This window comes from Theropithecus gelada, chromosome 3, assembly GCF_003255815.1.
Source record: "Theropithecus gelada isolate Dixy chromosome 3, Tgel_1.0, whole genome shotgun sequence".
NCBI classification, from domain to species: Eukaryota; Metazoa; Chordata; class Mammalia; order Primates; family Cercopithecidae; genus Theropithecus; species Theropithecus gelada.
In genome coordinates, this window is record NC_037670.1 from 16,103,205 (window position 1) to 16,113,877 (window position 10,673).

Genomic DNA, 10,673 nt, shown 5'->3' on the forward strand with positions numbered 1-10,673 from the left:
CTGGGCACCGGCCGGCCCGGGACGCCCCAGGGGCCGCCGCATCGTGTCCCCTGGGCCGGGTGAGTGGCCGGGCCGGGAAGGGTTAAGCCCACCGAGCTGCGGCTGCCTAGAGCGGCGGCGGCGGCGGCGGCGGCGGCGGCGGGGGCCGGGGCGCGGGGGCGCGGCGGGCGGGCAGGGGCGGGGGACAGGATGCGGATGCCGGGGGGACTTCCTGTGCCAACCCCCGCGCCCCCGCCCCCGGCCCGGCCAGCGGCCCGAACGGACGCACTCCCGGGCGGGCGGGCGAGCCCAGGGGACCCGGCCCGGCCGCGGCGCCCGCCCCGCCCCCGCCCCGGCCACCGCGCGGCCCGGCAAAGGCCGCCCGCAGGCTCCGGGCACCTGTAGCCCCCGCGGACCCGCGTCGCCTGGCCGCCGCCGACCCCAGGCGGAGCCACCCCGTGGTGCCGACCCCGGGCGCCGGCCTGGATCCCGCTGCCTGCGATGGTCCCGGGGGGCCAGCCCTGAGCCCCGCGCGGGATTCGGAGCGCTGCCTCCCGCCCCGACCCCTGCCGGAGAGTCTCCACCAACTTCTGCTCGGCCGCTCCTCTCGGCCCCTTCCCTTGGCCCAGGGCGACCTAGGCAGCCCAGACGGCGTGGACGCTCCGGAGTGCCCAGAAAGTCCCCGGGGTGGCCCTGCGCGTCCCGGCTCTTTCTGGATGGAGGTGCCTCCGGAATGAGCCGGCTGCACGCCGTGGCCTTCACCTCGCAGCCTCTGCTGACCACACCTCCCTAGTGCAGAGGCTGCCCCGGGAGCAGGAAATGCTCCACCAGGTGAGGCCCAGGGGGTCGTTGGCGCTGGACCACCGGGGATGCGTCCCTTGAGAGAGTTTGGACTGGATGGCGCAAGTCGGCCTGTTTAGGGGAGAGGGGCCCGTTCTGCACGGGCCAGGGTGGACCCTCAGGGGCGCCTGGGCACAGGGCCAGGCCGTGGGTGACAGTGCTCTGGACACCTGCCTTGCCTGGGAGCTGGGGTAGCAGCTGACACACGTGGCCTGCTGGTGGCCTTCTCAGAGCAGGCCAGGAAGGCAATAGAATGGAAGGGGCCAGGCGCGGTGGCTCACTCAACCAACACTTTGGGAGGCCAAGACAGGAGGATCACCTGAGGCCAGGAGTTCAAGACCAGTCTTGGGCAACATCATCCACAATATAAAAAATACCATAAAAATTAGCTGGGTGTGATGGCGCACACCTGTAGCCCCAGCTACTCGGTAGGCTGAGGCAGGAGAATCGCTTCAACCAGGGAGACGGAGGTTGCAGTGAGCCAAGATCGCTGCAGTGAGCCAAGATCGCTGTACTCCAGCCTGGGCGACAGAATGAGACTCCGTCTCAAAAAAACAAAGTATTAAAAAGGAGGCAGGAAGGATGTTGATGGACAGTCACTCTTAGGCCCCAGAGCTCCCCACCCTAAATGTCCCTTTGGTGACTCTAGCTTTCCTCCCTTGTGAAGGGCTGACACCCACAGTTGTGTCTCAGTGGGGCTACCCTACTCTCTATCCCCCTGTGAAAAGTCAGGAGAGGCAGCTCTGCCTCTGTGCAGGTGACAGCCTCCGTTGCTGGCTGCCACCTCCCCAGCCCTGAACCTCCGGGCCGCCGGCACTCCCGGTTCCCCACTGCGGCCTGGAAAGTCCTGTAGTTGCAGCAGGGGTGGAACTGACCACTCTAGGTGGCCTGAGGCAGAGGTAGAGGGCCTTTGGGGGCCTGTGGCACCTGGCAGGAGCTCAAAGCACTCCCGCCCATCTAAACCGCTTCCTTCCTTTCAGCACAGCCGACTCCCGGGAATCCGGGTCTGACCGCCAGGATGGAGGTGGGGCCAGCCACCGAGACCTTCGTGCTGGAACTTCGATGTCTTGAAGATGGGGGCCCAGGGCCTGACACCCTCTCAGGTGAGGGCCTGGGGGAATCCCTTGACAGAGCCCCATACCTGCCTGCCATGGCAGAAAGAGGCCCAAGAGTGGTGGGCAGCCTGCACAGACTCACACTAGCCAACCTCAGCTGCATTGAGTAACACCAGCAGCTCTGCCTTGAGATTTTCCAAGGTGGCTATGTCAGGCAGGCTGAGGCCAGGCTGGTGAGGGGCTCCCCAGTCCCCACATGAGTGCTGACTGGACTCACACTCATAGGTGCGTGCTGGCTGGAACTCATTGCTGTGTTTCCTGGCAGCCAGGGGGCCTCCACCATCCTCACCACACCTGGCTCCAGCTCCTGAGTCAATTTCCACTCAATTTCCCAGATCCCATTCATGTACTGATAGGCACTCTTCCTCTGCCCCTCCTGCCCCCGATGTTGGCTCTGTGGCTTCCTTCCAAGACCTCTTCCTCTGGGACCCACTCTCGGCAAACCTTCTCTGGTGGCCACACTCATGAGAGCCAGTTTCCATTCTGTGCTTTAAGGGTGCTGAGTGAGGGCCTGGGGCAGGGCGGGACAGAGCTTGAAAAGGACCAAAGGAATTGAAGGCGTGGGATGGGGACGTGTGGAGTCAAAAAGGACCCTTCTGACCAGGCGTGGTGGTTCATTCCTGTAATCTCAGCACTTTGGGAGGCCAAGGCGGGCAGATCACTTGAAGCCAGGAATTTGAGACCAGCCTGGCCAACATGGTGAAACACCATCTCTACTACAAATACAAAAATTAGCTGAGTGTGGTGGGCGCCTGTAATCCCAGCTACTCAGGAGGCTGAGGCAGAAGAATCACTTGAACCCAGGAGGCAGAGGTTGCAGTGAGCCAGGATCGTGCCACTGCACTCCAGCCTGGGCGACAGAGCAAGACTCTGTCTCAAAAAAAAGAAGAAGAAAGGAAGACTCTTCTGACTTGTACATTTAGCTGATGAAACTTTGAGAAGGTATAACATGTCAGACAACATTGAACTAGATGGTCACTAAAATGCCTTTGTTAAAAATGCTGAGGTCAGGCACAATGACTCATGCCTGTAATCCCAGCACTTTGGGAGGCCGAGGCAGGTGGATCGCTTGAGCTCAGGAGTTCGAGACCAGCCTGTGCAACATGGCAAAACCCCATCTCTACAAAAAATTTAAAAAATTAGCTAGGCATGGTGGTGTATGCCTGTAGTCCCAGCCACTTGGGAGGCTGAGATGGGAGGATCACTTGAGCTTGGGAGATTGAGGCTACAGTGAGCTGAGATTGCACCACTGCACTCCAGCCTGGGCGACAAGAGTGAGACCCTGTCTCCAAAAAAAAAAAAAACCTGAAATTGCTGCCCCAGGGAGTCAGAGTGGCCTGTGGTCAAGACTGTGCCAGCAAAGAGGAGATTCACACAGGTACAATCTGTCTTGTTGCTCCCAGAAGGGGTGGGAGAAGGGAGTGCTCCTTCTCCCACCAGTGGACTTGCTGGGGGGACAGTTTTCACCCTGTCTTCTCCCACCATGTGCTTCCCCCTAGCTGATGTGAGTGTCTATGAAAAGCACACTCACGGATCCATTAGCCAAACCAAAGGTTATTAGGAATATTTTACTAGAGGAAATTATATGCATGTAGATCTCCCTTGGTGGAATTTTTTTTTTTTTTTTTTTTTTTTTTTTTGAGACAGAGTCTTGCTCTGTCGCCCAGGCTGGAGTGTGGTGGCTGGATCTCGACTCACTGCAACCTCCACCTCCTGGGTTCAAGCAGTTCTCCAGTTCTCCTGCTGCAGCCTCCCGAGTAGCTGGGACTATAGGTGCACGCCACCATGCCCGGCTAATTTTTGTATTTTTAGTAGAGACAGGGTTTCACCATGTCCCTTGGTTCTTTTTTTGTTTATTTTTGTTTTTTGTTTATTTGTTTTTGAGACGGAGTCTCGCTCTGTCACCGGGCTGGAGTGCAGTGGCATTATCTCAGCTCACTGCAACCTTCGCCTTTCAGGTTCAAGTGATTCCCCGGCCTCAGCCTCCCAAGTAGCTGGGACTACAGCGCATGCCACCACACTCGGATTTTTTGCATTTTATTAAAGATGGGGTTTCACCATGTTGGCCAGGATGGTCTCGATCTCCTGACCTCGTGATCCACTTGCCTCAACCTCCCAAAGTGCTAGGATTACACACACGAGCCAACGCGCCCAGCCATCCTTTGATTTTATTAAATCAACATATTCCTGGAAAAGTGGCCAGAAAGCATTGCCTTCCATTACAAAATGGAAAACATATGATGTTATAGGGAGAAGAGATATTGAAATCAGATTTGGGAATAGAGAATGCCTCCTCAGGTCACATATAGGAAGAAGAATTGGGATTTTCCAATAGCACAATAGTAATACTCAAAATGAGAAACTCATGGTGGACATGGTGTGGAAAGAGAAGCGTAGTAACGGAGTGGTGCTGTTTGCGCAGGGCCTCCCAGGTTTATGCCTCCCAAAGTGTTGGGATTACAGGCATGAGCCATCACGCCCAGCTTAGTTAGTCCTTTGTATTCAGGAATGACAATCTCAAACACTCCCAGTCTCCTTGGTATTTTTTGTTACTTTGCAAACCAATCCTAACCTGCAGAGAGAGGGAATTTTCAGGCACCTACCAGGTTCCAGGGACTATGCCAGGGCTCTCGTTGTTGTACTGTTTAAGCAGATGGTGTGGGTATCACTGATCTATTTTATAGACAGGGCTGTGAGCCTGCAGGAGGTTGTACACCTGCCGACTGGTAGAGTTAGGTTCTGAACTGAGGACTTCCCGCCTGAAACTTAGTGGTCTCTTTGACACTTTGGTGATGTTGGGAAACTATTTGCGGTGACAATTCCAGGCAGCTTTATATAAATTATTTATTATTTACAGAGAAGGAGAGTTTTATTTATTTAAGGTGTGGCTGTAACTGAGGTCGGAGTTCAGCATGGGGTTGGTGGCTTGGCCATTGGAACCAACCCCATGCTGAACTGGTTCAGTGGTTTCTACTGGAGGGTGATTAAGCACAAGAGACTTCTCAGGATGGTCAGGGAGCCCCCGGCACCCCTGCTGGTGTCAGTGCCGAGATCAGAGCATGGGGCCTGCGTAAAGGGAAGCTCCAAGGAGGGATCAGGGAGCTGGGGTCCAGAGGGAGGTCACCAGCAGTCCCTGGGCCTCCTTCCTTCCTTCCTTCCCCCCCTCCTTCCTTCCTTGTTTCCTTCGCTCTTTCTCTGTCTTTCTTTCGACATGGCCCAGGCTGGAGCACAGTGGTATGATCTCGGCTCACTGCAACCTCCACCTCCTGAGTTCAAGTGATTCTCCTGCCTCAGCCTCCTGAGTAGCTGGGATTACAGGCACCGGGCACCACACCTGGCTAATTTTTTGTATTTTTAGTAGAGACAGGCTTTCGCCATGTTGCCCAAGCTGGTTTCGAACTTCTGAGCGCAGGCAATCTGCCCACCTCGGCCTCTCAAAGTGCTGGGATTATAGGCATGAGCCACCATGCCCAGCCACCTGGGCACATTTCCAAGCCACCCCCAGCCCCTGCAGCATTTCAGTTTCTGCTGGGCTGCTATTGTTACTTGATCCAGCACTTTTGGGCTCCTGCTAAGAGTGTGTTAGTGTATCTTTGAGGGCAGGTAAGGGACAGGTCCTGGGGTCTGGACCAGAGAGCTTCCTGTAGATCTTTCTCTCTTGGCTTCCTACCATTTCTTCCACAGGTGGCAGTGGTGGGAGTGAGAGTCAGGAGGAGGAAGAGCCTCAGGAGGGGAGCAGCAGTCCACAGCAGCCAGCAGTCTTGGCCCCAGTGGGGGCCAGTGAAATCGCTGAGGAAACCCAGCCAGGACAACAGGAGTTGCAACTGCAGCAGTTAGAACAGCAGCCCAAACCGCAGCAACAGCCACAGCAGGAGCAACTGCAACAGCCGCAACCACACCTAGAACTGCAACAACAGCCGCAGCAAGACGGGCAACAACAGCTATCTCAACTACAGCAGGAAAAACACCAATCCATGCACCATCAGGAACTGAAACCTGAACTGCAGCTAACGCACCAGCAGCAACAGGTGCAGCCACAGCAAGTGCAAGAGCAACAGCTGTTACAGCAGCAGCAGGAGCAGTTGCAACCACAGCAGGAGCCGTTACAGCCACAGCAGGAGCCATCACAGCCGCAGCAAACACAAGAGCAACAGCTGTTGCAGCAGCAGGAACAGCTACAGCAGCAAGTGCAAGAGCAACAGCTGTTACAGCAACATCAGGAACAGTTACAACAGCAGCAGCTGCTACAACAGCAGGAACAATTACAGCAGCAACAGTTTCAACAGCAGCAGGAACAGCTACAGCAGCAGCAGCAGCAGCTACTGTTGCTGCAGCAGCAGGAACAGTTACAGCAGCAACTGTTGCAGCAGCAGCAGGCACAGTTACAACAGCAACTGCTGGAACAGCAGCAGGCACAGTTACAGCAGCAGCTACTGCTGCAGCAGCAGGAACAATTAAAGCAGCAGCAGCAACAGCAGCTGTTGGAACAGCAGCAGGAACAATTGCAACAGCAACAATTGCAGCCTCCTCCCCTGGAGCCCGAGGAGGAGGAAGAGGTGGAGCTGGAGCTCATGCCCGTGGACTTGGGGTCGGAGCAGGAGCTGGAGCAGCAGCGGCAGGAGTTGGAGCGGCAGCAGGAGCTGGAACGGCAGCAGGAGCAGCGGCAGCTGCAGCTCAAACTGCAGGAGCAGCTGCAGCAGCTGGAGCAACAGCTGGAGCAGCAGCAGCAGCTAGAGCAGCAGCAGCTGGAGCAGCAGGAGGTGCAGCTGGAGCTGACCCCGGTGGAGCTGGGCGCCCAGCAGCAGGAGGTGCAGCTGGAGCTGACCCCGGTGCAACCAGAGCTGCAGCTAGAACTGGTACCAGCCGCAGGGGGTGGCGGAGCGGCAGTCCCCGGGGCTCCAGCCGCGGTCGTGGTGGCTCCCCCGGGCTACGTGGTGCTGCAGGAGCTCATGGTGCTGCCAGCCGTGGCAGCGCCGGCCGTGGTGGCCATCCCGGGCCCGGCAGGCAGCGCGGCGTTGACTCCCGCACGGCAGCGGCGGCGACGGCGCGCCCGGGACCGGCCGACTATCTGCGGGGAATGCGGCAAGGGCTTCAGCCGCAGCACGGACCTGGTGCGCCACCAGGCCACGCACACGGGTGAGAGGCCACACCGCTGCGGCGAGTGCGGCAAGGGCTTCTCGCAGCACTCGAACCTGGTAACGCACCAGCGCATCCACACGGGTGAGAAACCCTACGCCTGCTCGTACTGCGCCAAGCGCTTCAGTGAGAGCTCGGCGCTCGTGCAGCACCAGCGCACGCACACCGGGGAGCGACCCTATGCCTGCGGGGACTGCGGCAAGCGCTTCAGTGTCTCCTCCAACCTGCTGCGCCACCGGCGCACGCACTCGGGCGAGCGGCCCTACGTGTGCGAGGACTGTGGCGAGCGCTTCCGACACAAGGTGCAGATCCGCCGCCACGAGCGCCAGCTGCACGGCGCGGGCCGGTCCAGGGGCCTCGGCCTGTTGCGCGCCTCGCGGCCCGCAGCCCTTGGTGGCCCAGCCCGTGCAGAGCAGGCCGCCACGGCCACTGCGCCCACAGACAAGGCGCTGTGAGAGCCGCGATCGGGGCTGCCTGGCCAGGAGGGGACCCCCTATCCGCCTCCACCTGAAAAGCTCCTTGACCCGGGTTCATGGGCGCTGGAGGCATCCTGGAATATCCCTGGAATAAAAAGCTTCCACCATCGTCATCATCATCTCCCAGATTCCCTGAGAAAATACCAGGTTCACAGATTCACCGCCAGAAAAAAACCATCCGCCAAAACAGAAGTGGACTGGGACTGAAACAGCACGCGGGACACGTTTGTCTGCCCTTGGAGGGGCCTGCCAAAAATTTTCGCTCCGGGAAAACTGGACTTACTACGAACGAGGAAAAACTCCCAGTGGCGAGACGATTAATGACACTGGCCGAGGACTGGATACCCACCAGGGGATCAAAGACGTGGTGAGACACACATGGAAAAGCTTCGATCCTGGCGAAAATGATCCCAAGGAAAAATTCGGGGAAGAAGCAAACTTGTTTGCACTATATAGAAACTGAGCAAGGCATTGAATCGTCCTCAGTGGCATTTGCCTTGAAAATACTTTCCAAGATGGAAATTCATCAGGGTGGGTATAATTCTGATGAAAACGCCTGTGTTCATCAACACAGGGTCAGAGCGCTCACGGGATCAATGTGCAAATCCAAGCCAGGAAGTCCTGCTCCGGGTGGAAGGTCAAACCTTCCCTCCAGGGAACCAGGGGCTCCGGCGGGCATCGGAGGCAAGTTCTTGGCCTCTGCTGCCAGGTCCCCCAGTCCCCCCAAGGCCGCATTAATGTCCTCTGGAATAAGAGCCTGTGGCTGAAGCAGAGGGCCTTCTGCTAGAGTTTTCCAGGGTCTGGAAGGAGGGTCCTCCAGAAGGAGCTCTGGGGTAGCCCCACTGTGGCCCCCTGGACTCCACCAGCTTCATGCTTCTCAGATACTACCCAGGGGCCGGCACTGGGAGTCCGGGGCAGATTTCTCCTGCACCAGGCTATGGGGGTTTGGAGGGCTGCCTGAGCAGACCCTGCGCCATGGCTGGGGCTGGGGGAAGAATGTCTGAGACAAGGTTTGGGAGCAATGCTCTTTACTACGTTTACCAAATCGTCTGGGGCAGGGGCTGTGAGCTGCAGCAGTTGCTGGTGCCTTGTGGGAAGGTGGGGCAGGGAGGACGCTGCCCATCACCTCTGTCCCCAGTCACTTCCTGCTTGACCTGACTCTTCACATGTGGCTGCTTAATTCCTGCCCCTCTCTTCCCCAGCTGCTTCTCCTTTACTAACACACCTGCTACATTTTACACATGTGTTGGTAAGTGAGAAACAGAAACGAAAAATAAATTAAAATGCAGAAATACAATGTCCTTGTCTTGGTGTTTTCACCTCTGGGTTTTGTGTCTTCCATAGGGCTTGCTTTCTTTTCTTTCTTTCTTTCTTTTTTCCTTCTCTTCCCTTCCTTTCCTTTCCCTTGTCCCCCTTTTCTCCTTTCTTCTTTCCCCTTCCCTTCCTTTCCTTTTTTCTTTCTTTTCTTCTTCTTCTTTTTTTTTTTTTTTTTGAGACGGAGTCTCGCTCTGTCGCCCGGCCTGGAGTTCAGTGGCCAGATCTCAGCTCACTGCAAGCTCCGCCTGCCGAGTTTACGCCATTCTCCCGCCTCAGCCTCTGGAGTAACTGGGACTACAGGCACCCGCCACCTCGCCTGGCTAGTTTTTTGTATTTTTTAGTAGAGACGGGGTTTCACCGTGTTAGCCAGGATGGTCTCGATCTCCTGACCTCGTGATCCGCCCATCTCGGCCTCCCAAAGTGCTGGGATTCCAGGCTTGAGCCACTGCGCCCGGCCTTCTTTTTTTTTTTAATGTTGTTTGGGCTGTTCTCAAACTCCTGAGCTCAACTGATCCTCCCAACTCAGCCTCCCAAAGCACTGGGATTACAGGCATGAGCCACCACACCTGGATAATTTTTAATTTTTTTTCTTTTTTCCTGTAGGGACAAGGTCTCACTCTTCCCCAGGCTGGTCTCAAACTCCCAGTCTCAAGCAGTCCTTCCACCTCAGCCTCCCAAACTGCAGGGAGTACAGGTGTGAGCCACTGTGCCTGGCCAAAGGATCATTTCTTTCTTTCTTTTTCTGAGAGAGGGTCTTGCTCTGTTGCCCAGGCTGGAGTGCAGTGGTTTGATCACTGCAGCCTCAAATTCCTGGGCTCAAGCAATTCTCCTACCTTAGCCTCCTGAGTAGCTGGGACTACAGGTACATGCCACAATGTCTGGCTACTTTTTTTTTTTTTTTGAGATGGAGTCTCGCGCCATTGCCCAGGCTAGAATGCAGTGGCACGATCTCTGCTCACTGCAATCTCTGCCACCCGGGTTCAAGTGATTCTCCTGCCTCAGCCTCCTGAGTAGCTGAGATTACAGGCACCCACCACCACGTCTGGCTAATTTTTTTTATTTTTAGTAGAGATGGGGTTTCACTATGTTGGCCAGGCTGGTCTTGAACTCCTGACCTTGTGATCTGCCCGTCTTGGCCTCCCAAAGTCCTGGGATTACAGGCGTGAGCCCCTGCGCCCAGCCATGTCTGGCTAAGTTTTAATTTTGTTTTTAGAGATGGGGTCTCACTGTGTCACCCAGGCTGTTGGGGTTCATTTCAAGGAAAATGTTCCTGGTTGCTCTCCAGCAAGGAACTTACTATTCAGGCCCATTACCCAATCCTGCTCACCCCAGACCAGACTTCCAGCCTGAGGCCCTTGGCTGGGTAATGGACTTATTCAGTGAGACCCTTATGGGAGGGCCAAGGACCCGAGGGTGGATGCTTGAGAAGGTCAGCTTTGGGATCCCAGCTTAGTAGTGGCTCACACCTGTAATTCCAGCACTTTGGGAGTCTGAGGTGGAGGGATCACTAGAGGCCAGGAGGTTGAGACCAGCCTGGACAACATAGCAAGACTCCATCTCTACTAAAAATGGTACCACTTCACTTCGGTCTGGGAAACAGCAAGACCCTTTCCTTCTCCCCCACAAAATTCAGCCCAGCTGCAGTCTGGAGTGATGGTGCTGAGCTCGCCCTGCTGCACAGCCACTTGAAGGAGCGTCGTGAGGCCTGGAGTCTCCTCCCAGCCCTGAGAGTCCTTGATTCTTTTCTGTCTTTATTTATTTAGAGACTCTAATCTCTCTGTGTTGACTAGGCCGGAGTGCAGTGGCACGA

General features: G+C 56.4%; 1 protein-coding gene across 1 annotated transcript; it reads left to right on the forward strand.

The window, feature by feature from the left end:
- Positions 1 to 240: 240 nt before the first annotated feature.
- Positions 241 to 8,843, forward strand: ZNF853 (zinc finger protein 853). Its single transcript, XM_025380176.1, has 3 exons — positions 241 to 810; positions 1,805 to 1,922; positions 5,619 to 8,843. The coding sequence occupies exons 1-3, from the start codon at positions 799 to 801 to the stop codon at positions 7,523 to 7,525; spliced, it is 2,037 nt and encodes a 678-aa protein (XP_025235961.1). The 5' UTR covers positions 241 to 798; the 3' UTR covers positions 7,526 to 8,843.
- The last annotated feature ends 1,830 nt before the right edge of the window (positions 8,844 to 10,673 follow it).

Excerpts from the sequence above, each read along its gene's own strand:
- ZNF853 (XM_025380176.1), top strand. Across the intron at positions 1,923-5,618 it reads AGGGCCTGACACCCTCTCAG|GTGGCAGTGGTGGGAGTGAG; the intron begins GTGAGGGCCTGG and ends TTTCTTCCACAG.